The sequence below is a fragment of the Gracilinanus agilis genome, chromosome 4, assembly GCF_016433145.1.
Source record: "Gracilinanus agilis isolate LMUSP501 chromosome 4, AgileGrace, whole genome shotgun sequence".
NCBI classification, from domain to species: domain Eukaryota; kingdom Metazoa; phylum Chordata; class Mammalia; order Didelphimorphia; family Didelphidae; genus Gracilinanus; species Gracilinanus agilis.
The window spans coordinates 229,523,805-229,548,614 of record NC_058133.1 but is presented as its reverse complement, the minus strand read 5'-3'; the positions used below and the strand labels follow the sequence as shown (position 1 = coordinate 229,548,614).

Below are 24,810 nucleotides of genomic sequence, written 5' to 3'. Positions count from 1 at the left end.
GGCCTTATCTTTTGTTTCCTGTAACTTCCTTAATTGAACAAAAAGATTTAGATTCAGCAACTTGGAAAAGCCCTAGATTTTAGGTTTAGGGGCCTTTTACCAAGGAAATGATTGAATTTCCCTCTCATGGTGTTTTTAATAATAAATTACATCCTTGGAGTACATTTATGCATTCATAGAGCTTAAGAATTCTCTAACCTTTGAAATGGAATTAAATGTAAAATTTTTTCTGGGAGGAAAATTTGATATCTAAATATGTCCTTGTTGGGTAGTCTGCCACCAATTTATCTTAGTAACTAATAATAGTATCTAATAATAATAACTTAGTCCAGTTTTGAGGAATATTTCTTTATAGAGAAAAACACTGTGGATTTGAAAAGAAAGAGGAATTAATTTCTACATTATTCAAATAAAATCTGTGAATGCACTGGAGGGTTTTTTGTTTGTGTCTTTTGATTGCAGAAGGAACTGTGATACTTCAGGGCTTAGCTTGGCTTCCAATTCTGTTTAAAATTCCTTCCAGCTAGGCAAGAACTTGGATTAGCTGATTTCTTCTATAACTTGCATTGGAAGGACAATGAGAACTTGGCTCAAGGCCACCAGGCGTGGAGTGATTTTAGATCTCTGCAGTAATATCAGTTTGATCCCTGACTGATTTTAAAATGATACTTGAGAAAGGATCATATCACTTATAAATATTGCTTCTCTATAAGCACATCATAGGCTTTTCTTTTTCAAAAGGGTCAATTCTTTCAAAGTAGTTTTTACTGTAAATATTAAGGAAGTCATTGCTGCTGTATCATCCTCCTACGCTTATTAGATATATTAGAACTTTTTAGACTAATACCTAATTAAGTTGTTAGAGAACGGATTTCTGAGCCAATGTGAACATGTTGATATGTGCCTTTTGAACTAAATTGAAACCTCTGATTATTGGGGCAGACATAACTCTTTAACTTACTAACAATTGATATTTGTATAGTCATTTTAAGTTTTTATTCTGATTTCTTTTTAGAAGTCCTATGAGATAGGTAATGGAAGTAGTAGTCTATATTAATAGAGACTAATCCGAGTCTCTGAAAAGTTAAGTGGTTCTTAAGCTGGTCACTTTCTTGGGCAGGATTTGTATCCAGATTTCATGAGTCCCCAAGTGCACCATTCTTTTCATCATGCCATGATGCAAGAGGAAACCTATGAAGCTACTAAGTAAATACACTAAGGAACTTGAACAAAAATATTTGGTATCTTATAGCTTTTAAAATATTATACACATTTTTATAAATCTAGTCTCTCCTACATGTGTGTCAGGACACTATCCAGCAAATGAGACAAGGATAGATGAGGCCCCAGCTGCCTTGTGTGAAGTAAACAGATGCATTTGTTAGAATTTATTCCCAGTTAGCTATTTGGCACCATCTTCCATCTATAGAACCATATCATAAGTCACCAAGTAGCCTCAGCCACTGCCATTTTGCCAATGTTTGGCAATACTTAATGTGGAAAAAGGAAACATCATGTCATAGTGACACCGAGGCAGAAAGAACCTTTAGGGTGTGTAAATACACACACACACACACACATACACACACACACACACACACACACACACACACACACACACAGTTTCCAGAGTTCTAAATGCATTTTACTTGCTGAACATCTCTCTTTTTATAGTAGATTGGTCTTCCCCCTGCAAATTCATCTTCATCTGAAAGTTTGGATCTTTGCCAAACTATAATGCAATCATATCCCAAGCTATTTGGGGTTTCTTTAACTCAGCCATTTTATATTTTGATTTTGTTTAGCAGTCGGAGAGTTTGAAGGTACCCTGGATGAGTGGGGATTTTGAATTTACTATAAAGTCTTTGATCTAAAAAGCTCTTATGATGCAGAAAAAATATAAAGTAGGTATTTGATGAAGCTTCATTGAAGTTCACTGTTTTGTTTTATTTTGCTTTTTGCATTTCTTCCTATGTTGGGGTTAGTTTTAAGATATTTTTTGTGTAAATAGAACTTTCTTAGAGGCAACTGAGTGGCTCAGTGGATTGAGAAACCAGGCCTAGAGATGGGAGGACCTAGATTCAAATCTGGTCTCTGACACTTCCTAGCTTTATGACCCTGGGCAAGTCATGTAACTCCCCATTGCCTAGCCCTTATCACTCGTCTGCCTTAGAACCAATACATAGTCTTCTCATTGGTTCTAAGACAGAAGGTAAGGGTTTAAAATACATATATGTATATATAAAACTTTATTTTTTAGTACCAAACATTGACTTCCTTCCTGATTCATTCATTCTTACTTGTTAAGTATTCCGTGCAAAAGCCTTTGAAAACCTGGAGAGAAAATTCAATAAAGAGTTAAAAATTACTTTAACTGGTCTCACCTCAAATTATTTCCAGTGTTGGATAGAATTCTGGCCTTAGAGTCAGCAGGATCAAAGTCCAAATCCTACCTCAAACATTTCCTCTTGTTACTCTTGTTAAGTCATTTAGCCTATCTGAGCCTCTCAGTTCACTCATCTGTTAAAAGAAACAGTTTGACTCATCTTCTCTACATAGCCCTTGTAGTTCCAATTCTGTTCACACGAAAGCCAATTTGCTATTCTTTCTATTTAATTATTATTTGTTTTGGATGAGTCATTCAGTCCTGTCTAACTCTTCATGACCCTAAGGACCATAGCATTCCAAGCCCTTCTAACCTCCACTATTTCTCAAAATCTGACCAAGTCACATGTGTTTCCATCTTCTCCTCTGACATCCCCTTCTCCTTTTGCCTTCAATCTTTCTCAATATCAAGGTCTTTTCCAGTGAATCTTGTCTTCTCATTATATGGCCAAAGTATTTAAGCTTTAGCTTTAGTATTTGACCTTCCATGAATAGTTTGAATTAATTTAAGTATTGGCTGATTTGATCTCCTTGCTGTCCAAGAGACTCTCAGAAGTCTTCTCCAGCACCAAAATTAGTAAGCACTGATTCTGTGGTGCTCAACTTTCCTTATCCAACTCCCGCAGCCATACATTATTACTGGAAAAATCATAGTTTTGACTATATTGATCTTTGTTGGTTAGGTGATAACTCTCCTTTTTAGTATGCTGTCTAGATTTGCTATAGCTTGCCTTCCAAGGAATAAACATCTTTTAATTTCAAGGCTGCAGTCACCATCTGTAGTGATCTTTGAGCCCAAGAATATAAAACCTAACACTGCAGATAGCACAGCCTTGGTAATAGTCCAAGTGGGACAAAACTCATTTCTGTTGATTGCTGCTGCCTGAACTTAGTTTGTACTTTACCTGGTTTCTGGCCTAGAAGCTCCTGAAGGAAACAAACTTTTCTATGAATTGAAAAATAGCAGCTCCTTAAAATACATGCGTTAGGAAGATATTTCTTACCATAAACCCTAAATGACATATTTTAAACTTAGTTATATGTGTAAGCTGAATACAGTGATTCTCTCTTACCTCAGCCTTTATATTATATTCATTATTGTTCATCATTTCTCGTAATATTGTTTTGCAATAGCATATTGTGTTTGTTTAGCCATTCCCTAGTCAGTGGGCAAATGGTAGCGGAGGAACCTTTGGGAATAAACTACTGTCAAAGTAGGGTGAGCAAAAATTTATCCCAAAGACAAAATACTAACTTAAAAGAGAAAGGAAACCAAAAGGTAACAAAAATGGAGGGTATTACAAGCTTAACAATCATAACTTTAAATGTAAATAGATTAAATAGTACAATAAGACAAATGAAAAACACAATAAGTAAGAAAACAAAAATAAGCAATTTGTTTATATACAAGAAAGACATTTGGTACAAATGTGTGAGGGGGGAGGAAATGTACTATTTGCCAAATGATTTTTTTTAAGATGGCCTTCCATTCATGTTGTGTTTCAAAACAAAAATATAAAATCACATGATCAAGAATATGAATTAAATCAAACTCTATATCTAGAACAACTCTGGATGTCATCTGCCCCTTGTAACTTGTAAATACAACTCTTTTAACTGGAGGAATTCCATGTGAACTGGAATGACCTCTAGGAATTGATGCAGAGTGAAAGGAGTAGATCCAGGAGAACATTGTACACGGAGACTGATAGATTCACTGTGGTACAATTGAACATAACGGACTTTTATATTAGCAGCAATGCAAGGATCCAGAGCAAGGTTGAGGAACTTATAAGAAAGAAAACTAGCCACATTCAGAGGAAGAACTGTGAAAGGAGAAACACAGAAGAAAAACAACTACTTGAACACATGGACTTTTGGGGATATTATTGGGCATGTAGACACTAAATGATAACTCTAGTCCTACTATCAATAATTTGGAATTAGGTCTTGATCAATGATACATGTAAAACCCAGTGGAATTGTGCGTCGGCTAAGGGGGGTTAGGAGAGATTGGGGGAGAGGGAGAGAACATGAAATATGTAATTAGGAGAAAATATTCAAAATAAAAAAAATAATTTCAAAAAGAAAAAAATACAACCCTTTTCTTGAATCAAAAACAGTTCACAGACTCAATAATCATTCACATTCTCAATCTCTCTCTCTCTCTCTGTCTCTCTCTCTCTCTCTGTTTCTCTCTCTCCCTCTCTCTGTCTCTCTCTCTCCCTCTCTCTCACCAGCTTGACCCTTTCCCAGTGTCAAGGTTGATATGATTCCAAAACTGGCTACATAAAGAAAATTGTGAACATACCTCTTTTTTTTTGTGGAAAAGGGGACAAAAAGATGGGAAGAAATGGGAAGCAGAAGGACTAACATATTATTTGACTGATGTAGGAAGCATTCCTGAAAAAGAGTTTTTTCACACTTTCACAAGAAAACCTAAACTATCTTTCCCAATGTCTTACTTGACTCAGTTACTGAGATAGGACTTGAACTTGGAAGATAACTAAGTATTTAATATTTAATTCTGTGCTCATTGTTTATTTCAATCCAGGTTTTATCAACTCCCCAGAGAACCATTTTTCCATTGTACTCCATCTGAATAGTTGATTACAAATACTCCATATTCCTTATTTTTTTCTACAATACTATTATTTTTAAGCTTAATATTCACGTATTGTGATATTGTTTTTGTTTCTCTCCCACAGGTTTTGCATGCAGAAGTGTGTCAGTCTGGTGCCTGGAGTCACACTGGATTTGATAGAAAAGTAAGCAAGAGTTTAATATACCTTGATTTAATAACCTTGATTTTCAAGACAAGTGGGGAGTTATTTCCTATTATTTTATATTTGATTTGTAGGATTTTTTTCATCTGCCAGTGCTTTCCTGTTCTTTTTTTTATATATCATTATTAAGGCTAATTTTTGTAAAGTATCAATGCTTATTGTCAGAATAGCTTGGGATGGAAAAAAGGAATTGGGCCTGTGCTTATGATTTCATTGATATACAGAATTTTCAGATAGGGAAACTCCATTTACCAACCTAAATCAGCAGATTCTCTGCCACTTATATTCTTAGGCAGTTACCTTAAGCCTTAATAAATTAAGTGCATTGCCCCGTGTCACCCAGGTAGTATATGTCAGAGAGACTTAAATTCATGTTTTCCTGGCTCAGAGGTGAGCTCTCTATCTACTCAACAACACTATTTCTGAATCCTGTTTAGTTTTTTTTTTAATCTAAAAATGAAGGCAAAAAATATATTTATGTATCTTTTCTAACATGAAAATCTTTATACTTATATACACTTTCTACCTCCTCTGACATGTACATGATCTTAAAATCACCTATATCCCCTTTATCCTTACTCACACCCAAATTGCCTTCAAGACCCACTCAGATTACCTATTTTTTCATAACACATGACAATAGCAATGTGAGAGTTTATGAAACAGAAATAATGTGAAATAGGTATAAATAAAAAGTTGTATTGAGAACTGATAGGAAAAGGGAAAGAACTGAAGCAGGAAGATAACTGGTAAAGATTGAGCCAAGCAAGAGTGTAAGAAGGCTTGAACTAGAATCATTGTCTAGGTGAATAAAGATCATATGTTCTGAGGATAGAATTCAACATGAGCAAGTGGAAAGGATCAAAGATTCTATGCCAAACTTATATAACTGTGTGATTTAGAAAATAGTGGTACTTTCTTTTTTTTTTTTTAAATTTTATTTTTAAACCCTTAACTTCTGTGTATTGGCTCATAGGTGGAAGAGTGGTAAGGGTGGGCAATAGGGGTCAAGTGACTTGCCCAGGGTCACACAGCTGGGAAGTGTCTGAGGCCGGATTTGAACCTAGGACCTCCCATCTCTAGAGCAGACTCTCAATCCACTGAGCTACCCAGCTGCCCCAATAGTGGTACTTTCAACAGAAATAATGCAGTTTGGAGTAAGAGCAGGCTATGAGAATAAGTTTATGACTCCAGACTGAGACACGTTAAATTTAGATTCCTATAGAACATCCAGTACATGATGTTCAACCAACAGCTGTCAATGTGAGACTGGAATTCAGGACAAATATTATGGCTGAATCTATTGATTTAAGAATCAATAAGGGAGTTACATTATTTGGAGCAATTATAATATACTGAAAACTAGAAGAGTGAGACAGACAGACAGACAGACAGACAGACTCATCAGGCTTGTTCTGTCAGACTATCCAAAGCTCATGCAACTGTACATAGTGTAAGATAAGAAGAACCATAAAATATTGACGCTAGAGAGTGACTTTAAAGGACAGATGCTGTGTTCAGAAAAGTTCTTAAGATTCTTAAGATTGAGGAATCTTCTTCATATTTGTCATAAGAACTTTTTTGAGTAATAGAAGAATGATAGGATGTTCTTTTATTGTTTTTGTTATGCATGGATTTGATATAGTAAATACTGCTTCATTTCCCACAGGATTGAGATTAGTTATTTGGGATTTTTTTCCTGCTATTAAACTTTCATTTAGATCTTTTTTCATATAGTCTATTGTTGAGTATTCATTAAGTATGAATTGTTCAAGGGCATCCTGATTGGGAACATGGCTGACTTTTAAAAGTACTGTCCTGTCTTGGCATTTCACCATCTTACTAACAAGCACTTCCCCTGAAGGCCCAGAAAGAGTACTTCATGCTTTGATGTACGTTTTAAAAAAACTTTTTGTTTTGTAGCTAAAGACTTTAAGAAAGAAAGAAATGGGTTTTGTAAGAATCCTTTTATTCAGTCTGAGCTATGCCATTGTTTTCTAGAACACTGCATACCCAAGTCAGAATAAATCATTTAAAAAGATGATTAAGATTTCAGAGATTGCCACCTTTTGGAAATGCTTGTTAGCAGAATTAATTTGGGAACACACTAGGTTCTGAACCTTTGACCTGATTTCTAGGCAGTGAAATGAGGATGGCAGATTCATCTGGTGAATATTTGAAAGATGGCAAAGAGTCAAGAATGCATTATCTTAAGTTAGAGTACACATGATAGTTGGTACTAAAGTGTTTCACTAAGTGCTCTAGCAAAGCCACCTTTTATTTCTTTGGTCAAAAAAGTTAGGATACATACATTGTCCAGTGCTTCCAATTTTATCATTGCTACTTTATAATGTAGTTTTAGATCTGATTTGGTGTTCTCTTTATTTTACTTTTTTCCTTAATTTCCCGTAATATTTTAGATACGTTATTCCTCCAAATGAATTAGTTCTACAAAATATAGTACATTAAATATATAAATTAACTTTGGTAATATCATTTTTCCTATATAGGCAGAGCTCATTTTTCAGCACTGAATGTTTAACTATTTAAGTGATTCTTTACTGCTTTAAGGAGCCCTTTTAAATCAAATACTGAGTTTGCTTTGAGAGGCTGACTCCTATTTTATTCATTTTTGTAGTTATTTGAAATACTACCAGACAATGGTACAATGGTACCTTATTACTTGATAAAAGATGATTTAGGTAAATGAATTTTATTTTTTATTTTCTTTTCTAGTTTCCAAACTTAGAATTAGCTGCCAACTGAAGAATTTTTTTCCTTTTTTAAATAATCTTTTCTTACTTCTTTCCCTATATCCATCCCTAAACACCCTACACCCTTCATCTAAAATGCCAACCTTCATATCAAAGAAAATTTTAAAAAGAAAAAGAGTAGGAAGAGAAAGACCAATCAATAAAATAAAAAAGTTGACATTATAAAAACTTTTAGAAATAATTTTATTAATGATTTTTTAAGAGAAAGAAGGAGATAAATCTGCAAAACTGGTCAATAATTTTAAAAGTCTGAAACTATGTATACTGTTCTATACTCTTTGATATCCCACCTCTGCTAGGAGATTGGAAAGAAATTTCTTCTGATAACTCTTACTTGGGTCCATGCTTATTTGTAAGTTTACATCAGTCACTTTATTGTTTTGTGGTTATTGTTTTGTGGTTATTGTTGTTTCTGTTTACATTGTTTTTGGTCATTTTGTAAGTTTTTCAGTGCTTCTCTGTAATGATCATATTTGTTGTTTCTTATACTACATTAATATTAAAGTAAATTTACATGCCACAATTTGTTTAACCATTCCCCAGTTGATGGGCTTCAACTTTGCTTCCAGTTATTCGCTATCATGAAAAGTGCTTCTATAAATAATTTGGTATTTATATAATATGTGTACCTCTTTGGAGAATATGTACCTAGTAGAGAAATATCTTATTCTGTAGATATAAATATTTTAGGGATTGTATTCACATGATTAGAAATTAATGGCCAGATTGCTTTTACTGATTCACAGCTTCACTAACTAGTAGTGCCTGTCTTCCCACAACTCCTCCAACATTAATTATTTCTTTCTTTCCCAATTGATTAGTGAGAGTACAGATACAGAGGACCTTCTCTATAACCAGAGATTTTCCCCTATATGCCTTCCCTCCCTTTCCAAGTAAATCATCCCATATAATAAATAATATTTTTAAAGACAAAAGAACAAGAAGGGAAAAAAATCAGCAAAACTGATCAATTTGTTGAAAAATCTGAAATTTGCAAGGTGCCCCATTCGTGGACCTTCTTCTCAACCAAGGGGTGTTCTGGATATCTCTTCTTTGGAGTCATTCTTATTTTTCTTTTTATTGTGGGATCAGTGGGTAAGTATTTGTTCTGTCTATTATTGTATATGTGGACTTAAAGATAAAATCTGATTTTTAAAAATTAGCAAAAGTAGATTTTGTAGCTTTAGGTCATAAATAGTTTAATAGTTTTAAAGAATCTTTTTGAATTTTCACACACCCCAAAATGACAGTGAAACAGGTATAAAAGGGGGAAAGGGTTTTTTTGGGGGGTTGGATATTAATATTTAAAGGTATTGTCACCATGGAACTGAATAAATACCAATTCCTAAAATGATTTTAGTAATTTATTTACAAAATATAGGAGAGGGTAGAAGTAGAGAGATGAGAAAAAGATCTAACTTAATGAACTAGATTTGTATTAAAGTCTGGGCTTTACTCCAGCAGGGCTCCAGAGGCCCAACGAGAGAGCTTCAAAGTCAATTAACAAGAGGTTTAGCTATGAGGGCTTCTCCCAATCAAGGGACCCTCCGGGAGGCTAGTGCTAGGGAGGCTAAGGTAGTCAACCTTCTTCACTTGCCATGTGTAGTTCTAAGGAAGAACAGAATCACCAGGGTCTCAGGGTCAGGGTCTCAGGTCCAACAAGCAGCATCTCCAACTCCAGGAAAACAAACAAACTCTCTGACAGGAAGTTGTCACTCCCTTTTAAAAGGTGCTTCTTTTGTGGCACTTCCTGTGCCTTCCTCTTAGTTTATGTGTCCTATCACAACAGATGCATTGTTTAGGACTGCCCAAGAGGTAGTCAGTAGATTTTGATTTGTCACTCACTCTAGCACACATGGGTCACACACCTCCCAACTTGTGAATTAAGTGGGGATGTTCTCACCTTTGGTGATTAGATTAAGGATGGGCTGGGCAAATTTAATTTCATTATTACAATCCCACTGTGATCATTTGGGAAATTCGTCTCCCCAATTGATCATTTGACATAATCATCTTGTACCCCTAAAAATCTTCTAACTACAATAGTTACAGATAAGAAATAAGTAGAAGAGAGAAAGAGAAAGAGTAAAACCAATGTTTTGCTAGGCACATTGACAAAAATCCATTTAGGGGGCAGTTCCCTTTGGCATACAAGTTACAATCAAAATAAATTGTTTAATCCCCTTAATCTCAAATCAGTTTTATCCCAAAATTCATTCTGGATTTCTTAATTCAGTATAGGCTTCTGCAGGCATCTTTCTCCAAATAGTTCATTTTCTGGTTTCAAAGCATTAGCAGGCTTCTTTTTCTGAAAATTTTCTCAAACAAAATTTTAAATCTTTGATTTTTTGAAAACACAATCCCCCCTGAAGAGGGTGTTGACCAACACCCAGATCAGCTCAAAATACATTGTTGAGTTATGGGGTGTGTGAGCCAATTATCAAAAGATAAAACAAAAACATAAAAAGAAAAACAAATAGAAGAAAATTAAACTTTTGAGAGAAATAAAAAATTCCAAATCAGGATCAAAATATCAAACATCTGTGCATATAAAAATTTCTAAGTAAACAAGAATGAATTCATAACAGGCGCTTGTATTAGGGTCCAATTAAAGGAAATTCTATCCCATAAATCTCTAGGACCAAATACAGTAATATTACACTAACCAATTAGAAGCCAGGACTTCAGGAAGTTGCCATACCATAAGAGAGAAAAAGGGACTAGATTTTCATGTAAAAGGGAAGTATAATTCCCTGGTCTGATTTACCTTCATTTTCAGGGATAGAGAGAGCCAGGATGATAGCCAAACTTCAGTACTTGACTGGCAGTGTAATATGAGGCTTCCTACGTCTTATGTCAAGCATCACAACCTCAAGTCTCACACTAGGTTCAAGTCCTTTAGTATTGGCATGAAAGTTTCATCAATCCTACCTGGATTGGTATGGTCCTTTGACCTGTGTGCTCATAGGCACTGTGCAGATTTTCATTAATCCCATCAGGATTGGTTGGTTTCCTTGACCATGTGCTTCTTGGCATTATATAATGGCTCTTTTGTTCCCTTCTCCTGGAATCAGCAAAACATTCATCACAGTCCCAAACATTTATCAATAAATGGCAGGTTCCCATAGTCTAAAACTTTTGGGGGATGAATTAATATTAGAACAAATATATATACATACATATATTTTTAATTTATATCACTGCAGAATCAAAAATTAATATTGATTATATGTACTTTAAGTACAAGAAATAAAGAAAAAGGAAAAAAATCAAAAATTCTATTAGAAAAAATAAAAGGAAAAGCAATAATAAAAATTTAGAAATTCAGTGTATTCTTCAAAAACAATGTCCACATGTCTATGGACTATTTTCTCCAATGCATGTGATATTTTAAAAAAACAAACTATGAACTCATGAATACTTGTCACAAGTACTACAGATGTAGCAAATTTTTCAACCTTGGCTGAGATATTTTTAACAAAGTTTGTTACTGCCATCATTTCAAAATGTGGCAGAGGAGTCCAGAAAAAAAAACAAAACACAAACCTCTGTACTGTTGATGAAAACCCTTTTTTGGGTCTAAAATGTCACCAAGAATTAAAATCATTATGGCGGAATAGAGTAGAGTAAAATAATCTGAAGAGTTAAAAAAAATATGCAGAAAGGTATTTAGACTTCTTGTGAGATGCTCCATCTTGGGAGCCATCCAGGGGTACCACACCCTAGGAACATCTTCCCAGCTCCTCTAGTATGAAACTGTTCTATATCTCATCAATTACATTTTTATAAATGTGGAGGTGGGGAATATATAATAATCACTTCAGCTACTAAATAAACCCTCACCTCTTGCTACAAGAAACTCAGAGGCAAGCAAATGATCAGAGGTAGTGGATGCTACTAAATATCTAAGAATTACTTCTGATTACTATGTGTGTGGGGGATGTATAGGGATAATTGGTATTAAAATATCAAGGTCTGGAAAATCAAAGGTTTTACTTTTTGATTCCAAGGCCCTTACCCCTCCATAGAATCTTTTTTTTAAGCATTTATTAATATTTATTTTTTGAAAAGTTAACATGGTTACATGATTCATGCTCCTACTTTCCCCTTCACCCCCCGCACTCCCCCCACCCATGGCCGACGCACATTTCCACTGGTTTTAACATGTGTCATTGATCAAGACCTATTTCCAAATTGTTGATAGTTGCATTGGTGTGGTAGTTTCGAGTCTACATCCCCAATCATGTCCGCCTCAACCCATGTATTCAAGCAGTTGTTTTTCTTCTGTTTCCACTCCTGTAGTTCTTCCTCTGAATGTGGGTGGCATTCTTTTCCATAAATCCCTCAGAATTGTCCTGGGTCATTGCATTGCTGCTAGTACAGAAGTCCATTACTCCCCCCATAGCATCTTCATAAAGATGCTTGGGCATTTCCTTGGGCTCCCCCTGAGGGGCATTAGCCCCCTGAGTAGTTCAGGGGCAAGCTCCACTTTTTATATATTGTTGTTGGGTCAATTGGTATGAGTTATCATCTTCCCCAATTCTTATTTTATCACTTCTAAAGTTTTTATTCCTGGAATCATTATTATAATTATTGTTCCTTTCATAATTTCCAGAGTTATTATTCAACTGGTTTCTGATTACTCTTAACGAATTCCTACAGTTTGTCATTTTATGGTTCTTCTTCTCACAGAAGTGGCAGGTAAGGGATCAATAGTTAGATTCTTGAAGAGGAGCTATGATCTTTCCCCAGTTTTTTCAGTTTTTCTCTTAGCATTTTATTTTCTGTCTTTAAAGCTTCACTGTTTTCCTCATGCCTTTGTGTATGGCCCTTAAAAACAAAGACTGTGTTATAATGGTCCTGGTGATATGAGGAGCTGAAGCTGGGTGTGTGTGTGTGTGTGTGTGTGTGTGTGTGTGTGTGTGTGTGTGTGTGTTTGAGATACCTAAGTGTAACACTTAAGTTGTGATAGTGAAACACAAAGGGCCCCACAAGCTAATTGTATTGAATCTGCTAAACTCAGCTTCAGAATAACAGTGTCCCAGAATAGCCAGCCAAATGAAGAATCTGTGAATAGAATTGTACAGATACTTCTAACTAACTAATCTGGCCTAGTAGGATAACACTAGAATTTGACTGCAGATTATATCTTGCTATGAATGTTACTATTCTCCTTTCCCTCAAATGTCCCAGGGATACAATCACTAAGCCTCAAGATAGAGTTGACACCAATCTAGGTAAGTTCAAAGATTTAATGTGCTTCAGGCTCAGGAGGGGAGCAGGGTAAATAACTGGGAAGGAGGGAAACAGGAAGTTCTTGATCTAAGCTAATGCTGACAGAGATGGTACTTGAATTAAAGGTAATCAGGATTATCAGTTGTTAATTGATAATTGCCAGTTGCCAATCTGGCCAGGCCAAACTGGCTCACCCAAATCAGGTTATTTGCTGAAGGATGTTGTTTTTTCTTGAAGTATGAATCAGGACCAGGTTACTCAGTATAAAGGTATCATAGGATCAGGGACTGTGAGATAGTGGAGTTTGCTGGTAATTCAAGTTGACTTAAGGCTTACCCTCACCACCACCACAAAGCTCCCACTACCCCAGATATCTCAGATTGAGACCCTGTTTCAGTTCAAATCCTCCCTTTTATACTTGAGCATCAACTGATTTGGTACAAACTAGTCCCTGCCAGACTCAGTCCATTCAATGTTTTAATCAGGTAACTGTCCATCATCTTGCTTTCCGTATTGCTTTGCACAATATCATTACAACTGCTACCCTTCTCAATTCCTCAAGATCCATAGAGTCCCAGTTCAGGCAGCTACTTCTGAAGTAATCTTTGACAACTTTACAACAATTTTTAACAAATTGTCTGTGTATTTATCTAATATCCTGTTCTCTGGACAAATCAAAGTCTATATACGTGTTACCCACCTCAATACGTCTGTCCATAAACTGAGAAGGGGTTTCATTGATTTCTTGTTTAGTCTCCCCAAATTTTGGCCAGCTTTCAGGCCTATCAGAGCAAGCTTTCATGGCTGTTAATAATGCTTCTCTGCCTTGGTATAGTTTTCTGTAATCTGGTTCAGAACTGGGGTTCCAGTGCAGATTTTCGGTTGGCCAATTAATTTCTCCCCTACCTTATTTCTGATTGACAAAAGAGATGATTTTGTTTTTTTCTTTTTGTCAGAAACATTTCTAATAGATTTTTAACATCCATCAGATTGTGGTCAAAAATTTGTAATATTTTCTCCAATTTTTTCATAATTAAGATTGACTCTTCCTCAAAAGTAGGAATATGTTCTTTGAATCTATCTAAATCTTAGGGGGTTGAAAGGTGTGTGGTGTTTGATAGACACCAACTCCCTACTTTTATTGAAGGTGAGTATTTCCCTTAAGGGGAATAAGCTTTTAGTTATATTATTTTGTGTTTCTGCCTGTAGGTTCCCCATTTGGTTTTCAGAGGGGTTGTGAAAGGGAGGGGTAGGAGTAGCAGTAGGTAAAATAACAGAGGGAGGGGTAAATTGAGAATAGTGGGGAGGGGCTGGGGTAGAGGAGGAAGAATTAGAGGCATCATGGACTGGGGCAACAGTCAAAATGAGATGAGAAATGGGTGGGGGGAATTTTGGGAAGATGGCAGCTTAGACAGAGCAAATCTTAAAACCTCCACACCTTTACACACTGAGATAAAAAGCAAAGCCCTTCGAGAAGAAAGAGTGCCAAATCTAACAACAATGGGACAAAGCAGGGGGATCCTGCTGCTGGACAGCTGAAGAGGTACACCAAGAAAAAGGCTTGAATTCTTGAACTGTTGGGTTTGAGGGTATAGAAGGAGAATCCCAGGACCCCTCCCCCACAGGCTGTGCAGAGTCTCCAGTGGCCCCTGAAATCTCCAGGTGGGCGGGTGGGCCTTGCTGGCACCAGACTAGGGGAGTTGAACACAGGCACCAGGGAGGTGGCTAGAAGAGAAAGCCAGAGAAACACAGCAGAAACCCTCAGAAGATGGCGGCTTAGATGGAGCAAAACTTTAGACCTATGGCATTTACCATACTGAGATAGAGAACAAAGGGCTTCAAGAGGAAAGAAAACCAGGTCTGACAGCAGGACAGAGCAGAGGGACCCTACTGCTAGATGGCCCAGGGAAAACACTCCATCTTGTCTCCCTACTCCATCTTGTCTCCCTACTTTTTTTTTTTTCCTTCTCTCTAGGTTTTATCTTCAGGGCACCTTAAGCAATACAGATTAATCCAGGTTTAATCCCATCAATTGGATAGACAAAAAGTCTTAAGAGGGCAGGGAAACTCCAATACCCCTCCCCCATAGGCTGCAGAGAACTTAAATACAAACCTCCATTGCTAGCTGGGAGAAGATCTTTCATCAAAGCTCATTAAATCCACCTTATTAATCTAGCAGAGAAAAGGAAAAAATATGAGTAAACAATAGAAAAGAAATGACAATTGATAACTTCTTTCCAGGAAGCAAAAAGAGAAATGGGTTGAGTAGGGAATGTGGAGGAAGCTGGAGAAATGGGTTCAGTAGAGGATGTGACAGTCTAAGGAGCTGGGTGAGGAATGTGTTGAGTAAGGGGAGGAGCAAAATTTTGTAGGGCAGGGTGGGACAGAGATTCTGATAATGAAGAGGTATGTAGAGATAAATCTCCCTTACTCTGGGTTTTGTTTTTTTTTTAAATTCTTTTCAATACTATTCATAAAAGCCATTATCTCCCTTAAACTCTCCTCCATATTGTCCATTCAACTTGAGCTATACTCAAGTTGAGCTTGTAGTTCCGTAATTTGTTGAGTAATAGAAGGGGCAGTTGGTCAGGTTGGTCAGGAAATGATCATAGATTTAGAGCAGTGATTCCCAAAGTAGACGCTACCGCCCCCTGGTGGGTGCTGCAGCGAACTAGGGGAGCAGTGATGGCCACAGGTGCATTTAGCTTTCCTATTAATTGCTATTGAAAATTTTTTTAAATTAATTTCCAGGGGGCTAAGTAATATTTTTTCTGGAAAGGGGGCAGTAGGCCAAAAAAGGTTGGGACCCACTGATTTAGAGTTAGAAGGTACTTTAATGATGATTGAGTTTTTGCCTCTTTTTTACAGAAGCCTAGAAGAAATTAAGTGATACCCGTTATCATTCAGCTCATATGTTTCTAAAGCAGAATTTGAACCCAGACATCAACTGAGGCTTATCTACTGTATTGTTTCATTGGAAGGGTTTGGGGAGGATGAAATCATAAAAGTTACTAGCTCATTTACTTTAGAAAGCTTATTCTGGAATGAAATGGTGATTTGAATAATGTTATTTAGTTGTTTTTAACTTGTGTCTGACTCTTTGTGATCCCATCTGGGGTTTTCTTGGCAAAGATACTGGAGTGTTTTGTCATTTCCTTCTCCAGTTCATTTTATAGATGAGGAAACTAAGGCAAACAGGGTTAAGTGGCTTGCCCAGGGTCACACAACTCATAAGTGCCAGAGGCCAAATTCAAACTCAGGAATATGAGTCTTTCAGAATCTAGCACTCTATCCCAGTGATGAGCAAACTATAGCCCTTGGGCCAGATGTGGGGGCCCCCTGAAATGTTCTATCCCACTGGGCACCATTATTCCTAATTTGACGAATACAATGAGTCAGATACAATACAATGAAACTTCAAAAGAGTTGCCTTAGAAACAGACTGACAGATGAGTGTTTCCTTTCCTTTGGCCCCCCTCTTTAAAAAGTTTGCCCATCACTGCTCTCTATCCAATGAACCACCCAAACTTCCCTAGAGGCAATATAGGAAAGGCCAATTTAGTGATTATGACAATGTCTTCTTGAGGCAATAAGAACATAATCATATGTTGAGATACTAGTGGCAGAAATACAAATGAGGGAATAAATACACAGTGATAGTTATCCTGTTCATAGTCTTGGTAGAATATAACTCATAGCTTGAATCTTTTTTTTTAAATTTTACATGACTTTTATTTAATAAAATCATATATTTACATTTCAAAAATTCTAGTTTGATATACTTACCTAAACAAAACAAATGAATAACACAATCAAAACATGCTATGTAGTAAGTATATCAAGAATAGTACAAAAGCAATTTGAATTAAGATTGAAAAATTAGGCACTTATATAATATCTTTAAAATGAACTTTAAAAAAACTAAATAAGACATTGTAACTACTAATAAAAGATGCCAAGTTTGTTCTCCATTATAAAGTGCAAGTTGCACAAAATCCCAGATATGAAGTCTGATTCTTAGGTTCAGTGGAAGGATATGCTTTTGATAAGAAGAAAGAGGAGGAGGAGGAAGAGGAGGAACAATTTTCACAGAGGAGGACAATTATATCATAAATGTTCTTTTTATAATTATATTGTGATCTAGAAAATTAGAAAAGGAAAGGGTGGGACCACTGGTTGGGTGGCTAGGCAATTTATAAATGGACTGTTTTCTCTGTCAAAGGCAATGATCTTGAACTGAAAGAAATGAAAACTGTGGCAGAATCCCAAGACAAGTAAGGTGATAATTTAGGTGATGGGGCTAGTACTTGAACTTAATGGATTTAATTCAGCAAAGTGAGGTAGATATCTGCTGTTATTTTGCATATATGAATGTTGAAATATTTTACTGATCTTTTAAAAATTGTATATTAAGGGAGCAGCTGGGTAGCTCAGTGGATTGAGAGTCAGGCCTAGAGACGGGAGGTCCTAGGTTCAAATCCGGCTTCAGACACTTCCCAGCTGTGTGACCCTGGGCAAGTCACTTGACCTTCATTGCCCACCCTTACCACTTCAATACACAGAAGTTAAGGGTTTAAAAAAAATTTTTTTTAATTATATATTAAGTACTTAAAGCTATATGACTGAAGTGAGATTTTCCTGATTTTTTTTTTTAAAACAGAAAATGAATTTGTAGAATTCATGTAAATAAGTATGACTGACTCCTAGGAAATGTTAAAATATTAAAATAGATAAATAAGAAGGTTGCTTATAAGTACTTTTTATAAAAGCAAAATTTTATTGGTAGTCCTTCTAATTGCTTACATATATTTAACTTACCTTTTTGTGTGTCTCTTGACTCGAGTTATTTTTCAGAGTTTCTACTCAGCTTTGGTCTTTTTATAATGCTAAGAAAACTTCTATTTCATTAAAAGTGCATTGTTTTTCCCACAATAAACCCTGCTTTGCTCATTAAGAAATTCTTGGTTGTAAAATTATGTATTTTGCTGTTTGTTTTAACATATTCCAACTTCACAGAGCCCTGAGCAGTCTGATCTAGGATAAGGCCTCATATATAACCACTTGGTCTGAGCTTTGTAGGGTCACCCCTGGTTATCATTCATTGATCTGACTACACAGCATTGCTGTGTTTTTATTTCATCCTCTCGTCTTATTTTATACCTTTTAACCTAAATAGACTCTTAAACTTCTTTAGGCTCCATCCCAGGTGTGGGCTAATTCTTTTCTTCTCCTTTGTCAGAGTAAAAAAGCTGAAGGCCCATACCTGGTCTAAAGATTTTGGGGTGAGGATTAAGAGCAATTGAAAGAACCACGCCCTATTTTTTTAAATATAGCACTTTGAATAGTGAGAAATTTCAGTAAAACATATACTCTATTAACAAAACTATCAGAATATTATGAAGCTAGTTTTCAGGGTTTTTTTTGGAGGAAAGGGAATAATTGGTTTGGTGATGGTGCCATATGTCTTGTTTCAATGAATGTTTCTCCTTTATGAGAGTAAGGGAGCTCCAATTTTCTTGAATCACTTTTACATTAGAACTGACAGAGAGCATCCATCATTTTGATTTCTCTGGTATCATTAGCTTGCTGAGGGATATTTCCATCAGGAACCCCTTTCCCAGGTGTCTGGCAAAATAAAGTGGACAAGATATTGTACAACAGCAACCTCAAACAGCCATACCTACAACTCCTGCTACATTCTGTACACATATTAATTGACAGAATTATTTTCTGAAATCCCAGAATACAGCATTGCTTTGTTTTCACTTAATCCTCTATTCTTATTTTATGTCTTTTAATCTAAAAAGACTCCTAAACACTTTAGATAGTTAAAAAATAATCAGTTAACAAAATTTAAATTGTTATATAATAGCCACAATAGTTTAAAGTTACATAAAGATTTAGCTTTATAATATGAATATATCTTAGAAAGGGTCATATGATATATAAACATGACATTAAGAAAGCTTTAGCTTTCTAAGTTATTAGCTTTTACCAGCTTTATGAGAATTCTCGAGACTATTATGCTTGTAATTTTATTCTTTCCTATTAATAAGCCTAATGGAAATACCTTCTATTTAAGCATGGCTCTGTTATAGCTAAATATATAAATTGATTAACATTACCTATCTGGCTGCTATAAACAAATATTAATACAAGTCTATATTAAGAGGCATAACTAGAAGGGTACACTTGATTGCCTAAATTTTCCCCTTATTGGTAACATTCATTAATATTGAGGGGATTCAGTGGACAAACAGATAAGTATATAGATATTAATTTCAAGAAGGAAGAAATAAATAAAAATTAGGAGCATATCCACATCCAGAGAAAGAACTGTGGGAGTTGAAATGAAGAAGAAAAATCTATGACTGATCGCATGGTTTGATCAGGATCTTTTTGGGGATGTTAACTTTAAATGATCATCCTATTGCAAATAGTAATAGTAAAGAAATAGGTTTTGAACAATGATACATATAAAACCCAGTGGAATTGCTTGTTGACTCCAGGAGGGGGGGAGGGGAAAAGGAGGGAAAAAACATGAATCATGTTACCATGGAGGGGATTTTAATTAAGTAATCAACTTTTGGATTTTTCCCCAAAATTTAAAAAACTAGGAGCATAACAAAAAAGTTTCTATAGGAAGTCCACTTGAAGCTTTCCTTGAATTAAATCTAAGACTTTTAAGAGGCAAAAATGCAGGGGTGGGTGAGACATGTAAGATATGCAAGTACTAATTTGCTTATGAAAATTTATCTCCTGTTTAGATGCAGTGTACATTTTTGAAAGGGAGAAATTTTACAAATTGTCTTTCAGACTATAATTGTACAAAATTAAACATAAATGAAAATTTGTTGAAAAGGTACTTTTGCCTGGAGCCTAAAATATTTTCTAAAACAAATTACAACATTTACAACAGTAATTCACAAAACTATTTGGGTTGAACACACAATAATTTAAAACACCCTATAATCAAATGATGACAACATAAATAATTTTTAATTCCCCAACTATCTACGATTTCATCTGAATAGATATTCCTTATACATTATAGATCACAATCCAAATTATAGAGCACCCAAGTAAGCAGACTTTAAAAGTTACTGTGGTCCAAAAATTGACTCTACAGCTCACTTGATGACAGAATTCTTCACGCTTACCTTGGCCTGTTGACACAAATCATCCAACAACTTTTTAGTTTAGTATGGACTTGTCTGAGACTGTGTTTGGCTTGCATGGTGCTTAAGAATTCAAGGTCACCTCCATACCACAATAAGGCATATTTTTTTTGTCTTTTTCAAAAACTCTCTAATATTTTTCTCTATTTCAAAATTGTCTTCAAATATATATGTATTTAATTCAGGAATTCTTCAAAATAGTTAAATTAAAAAGATTTCTCCAGTAAATTATGAATCAAGAACCATGAAAGTAATCTGTGAATGAAAATCAGGGGGGCAAATGGTATCACTCAATGTTAGAATTGGAAGGAATATTGAGGCTCATTTTGCCTAATCTTTTCATTTTATGGAAGAGGAACCTGAGAACCAGAGAGTATTATCATTTTTTCCCAAGGAGATATAACCTAATTAATAGCCAATTCAGTTTTTGTTATTTTTCACTGTAGCACCTTGCCCCATTCAAGAGCATCTAATTAGTTTTCAGGAATGTATACAGACAAGTGTGCAAATTAATAAATGTGATACAAAGTGTCCCTTATTGAAAATAATACAAAATCTTCTATTGGCTAATCATATTTTTTCTCTGGTGAATCCCCATTCCTCTGTCCTTGAACCTTTGAATCTTCTGTGTATATGTGTGTGTTTATATAAATTTTAAAAAATTGTTTTAGTTTTTTGCATTTCCAGAATTTCTTCTAACATTTTCCCTCCTCCCATAGACCCATCATATAACAGATAATTTTAAAGAACAGGAATAAATAATAATATTTATAATTTTAATAACAAATAAATATTAATAAAAATAACCAGTGCATTGGAAAATTCTGAGAAATCTTCATTTTCAATTGTTTTCTGATTCTTTCTATTTATATTTTTGTATTAATTGCATATATAGTTTTCTTGGCTTTTCATATTGTGCTCTGTATTAGATCATATACATCTTCCATGTTTCTCCATAGTCATCATATTCATCATTTTAAAAATAAAGTGTGTTCTAGGACAGTGATGGCGAACATTTTAGAAGGGTGGGTGGTGTGAGAAATGTCCTCAGGTATATGTGGAGAGAGTGAAGAGAGCAGACTGGCCCTATGTCCCTCTGACTTTCTAACTAATGAACTCTGGCACACGTGTTCTAGATTCATCACCACAGTTCTAGGGCATTCATTTACCATCATTTATTTTGCCAGTTTTCCAATTGATGGACTTCTATTTTGTTTCCATTTCATTGCTGTCACAAAAAGTACTGATTCAAAATTTTGAAATGTATAAAACCTTTCTTATTGTTATCAACCTCCTTTTGGTATATCCCTAGTAGTCAAATTTCTGAGTCAAAGGGTCTGAACATTTTAATCACTTTCCTTGCATAATTCCAAACTGGTTTCTAAAATAATTGTATTAATTAATAGCTCCACAAATAATATACAAATGTTGCTATTTTTTTCACACACACCCCCACATCAATTATTCCCATCTTTGCTATTTTCTAGATGTGAAGTATAATCTCCGAGTTCTTCTGAATTGCATTTTTGTTATTATTAGTGATTTGGCACATTCCATCATATGATTTTTTTTATATTTTATTTTTTAGAAAAATTTTCCATGGTTATATGATTCATGTTTTTACTTTCCCCTTCAATCCTCCCCTTCATACACACACACCCCACATAGCCAACACACATTTCCACTGGTTTTAACACATCATATGATTTTTAATAGTTTGTAATTCTTGTTTTAGGAACTGTTTCTTCACATCTTTTGACTATTTGCCTATTGGCAAATCTTTTAGTTTCATATATTTATCTCTATACTTTATATATCAAATCCTTATCAGAGATATTTAAACCAGAGATTTCCACCTCAATTAACTACTTCCCTTTTTAACTCTAGTATGATTGATTTTATCTACTTTATATTTTTAATTGCCTATTCTCATTATTTGAGAGATTTTATATAAATATTTTTCTATTTGATTGCTTTCTTATCCTACATGCAATAATTTTATTTATACAGTTCTGTTTTTACTTTTACAATTGCCTTTATGCCTTTTTTATTTAAAAATATATATAGGGCAGCTGAGTAGCTTAGTGGATTGAGAGCCAGGCCTAGAGATGGGAGGGGCTAGATTCAATTCTGGCCTCAGATACTTCCTAGATATGTTACCCTGAACAATTCACTTAACCCTCATTACTGCCCTTATCACTCTTCTATGTATTGATTCCAAGGTAGAAAGTAAGGGTTAAAAAAAGAACATAGCTATTCTTAACCATGAAAGTTAACGTCTCTTCTACTTTTTTATTATATAACATTCAGATAATGTCTGTCTTTAGTTAATTATGGAATATGATATAAGATATTAGTCTAAGCTTAGTTTCTATCAGAATGCTTTCCAATTTTCTCAGAAGTTTTATTGAAAAAGGAGTTCTTTCCCAAGAACTTAAATTTTAATTAATTAGGTAATTAATTAAACTAATCTAATTAGTTCCATTTATTTGCTTCTAGTTCTTTTTCTAGTCTACTTATCTACCTTTCCTCCTGGAAATCATTCACTATTGAAAGGCTAAATTAGATTTATGCCTGATATGTAAGGAGGGTTCAAAATTAGAAAAACCACAAACATATGTAATCATATTAAAAGGAAAACTCCAAAATCACAGTATATGCACGCACACAAAAAGTGTTTGCCAAAGTAGTAACCTCTTTTATGCTTTGGGAAAGAAAAAGCACCTCACTAATTGTAGGCAATACACTACATGTTTTTGCAATAAATACAGAGTAAAAAAACAAGGATCCCTTTTCTCTCCCTACTATTATTTGATATTGTTAAAGAGGTTGTAGAAATAGCCCTAAGAAAAGAAATTTGACTATTCACAGTAGGCAAAGAGAAAACAAAAACCATTCCTATTTGCTGATAACATGATTGTTTCCTTTGAAAATCCTGAAGAATTATTAATTAGTAAAGACAAAAGTCAAGAAAAATAATTCCACATAAATTAACAGCATTTCTGTATAATAATTACAAAATCCAGGAGGTGATATCAAAAAGACAAATCCTATTCAAAACTAGAACAAAATGCATTAAATGTTTGGAAGTCAGTCTGCTAAAACTCATAGATTAAATAAAAAATTGTTTCCCTGGCAGGGGAGGAATTTTCTTTATCTGTTCAGATCAGCAGGAGTATATAGTCATTATTTGCCATAGAAAAGACTTCCACTCAGGTCTTCCTGATTCCTAGACAAGTTTCTCTTCACTTTGCCATGCTACATCTTTAAGGGTAGGGTTAATGACTCACAAAATGGGAATATTCTGCTGGAAATTTGTCTTCTTGCTCCTAAGATACTACAATGAAACATTCAACCCCTGATTAATAACTATGAATTTAAATTTTGTAAGATATTTAGAATGTTAAAGTATATAATTTGGGGGTATAAAGAAGCTTTTAAAAACAAATAATTTCTCTCTTTCTGTTTGATCTTCGGTGTTTCCATCTACTGGCACTGAGATAGGAATTACATGTGATTTCCAAGAGTGGGTAGTGTTTTGACATTCTCTGTGTTCTGGTGCAGAAAGAAGCCTGAAACAAGCAATTTCTGAACTGTTTTAATTTCAAGTTTCATTAAAAATAAGAGGGAATCAGTAAGGTTAGCATATTTCTATATTTAAATAGAACCAGTCTACCAGAGGAACAAATCTTGGTTTTCAAAATGACAGTTTCCAAAAGAAAATTTATTTTCAAAGTATTATAAAGTTTTTGTTTAAGATACTCTTATATTTTTTAAAAGAGGGACAAAATTGAATTAATAAAATAAAAAATAAGTCATGCATAATCACAACAGAAAAAATGAAAAAAGTCCGTTTTAGGCTGGTAAAGCCAAGAAACCAATAGAAAAAAAATGCTTTAATAGAAATCAATATAGACACGTAAAATATCCAAGGTAACATCTTACAGAGATGTTAAATAATCCAGTTTGAGAAAAAGAAATTGAACTAGCTATAAAGAAACAACCCCTCCTCCTTCTCACAAAAAAAAAAAAGGTATGCGCTACATATATTAAAGCAGAATTATATAAACATTTTTTAAAGTAACCCCCATACTATACAACTTATTCTCAATCAGAGAAAGAAAATATTCTGTCAGACTCCTTTTTATGGAGATTAATACCTAAACTAGGAGAGGATAAAGTAAAAAAAAAACTATAAACAAATATTATTAGTGAATATTGATTTAAGACTTAAATAAAATACTGGCAAAAAAGACTATAACAATTTGTCTAGTTAATTATTCACTATGTTCCATTTGTCTTTATGTATAGGATGCAAATATGATTTGAAAATTTGGGAAATAATATAATGAATCATACTAAAAGCAAAAATATTCAAAATATGTAAATACCTCAGAACATGTAGAAAAAACATTGACAAAATTCAGTATGCATTTTTCCTAAAAATTACAT

The 24,810-nt window shown here is 34.6% G+C and overlaps 1 protein-coding gene across 2 annotated transcripts in view; it reads left to right on the top strand.

The window, feature by feature from the left end:
- RPTOR (regulatory associated protein of MTOR complex 1) overlaps positions 1 to 24,810 on the top strand; it is a 547,237-nt gene that overhangs the window by 281,048 nt on the left and 241,379 nt on the right. For both annotated transcript variants that reach the window (XM_044676205.1, XM_044676204.1), the window contains exon 7: positions 5,094 to 5,153. In XM_044676205.1, the coding sequence (XP_044532140.1) occupies positions 5,094 to 5,153 (60 nt within the window). The remainder of the gene's footprint in view (positions 1 to 5,093; positions 5,154 to 24,810) is intronic.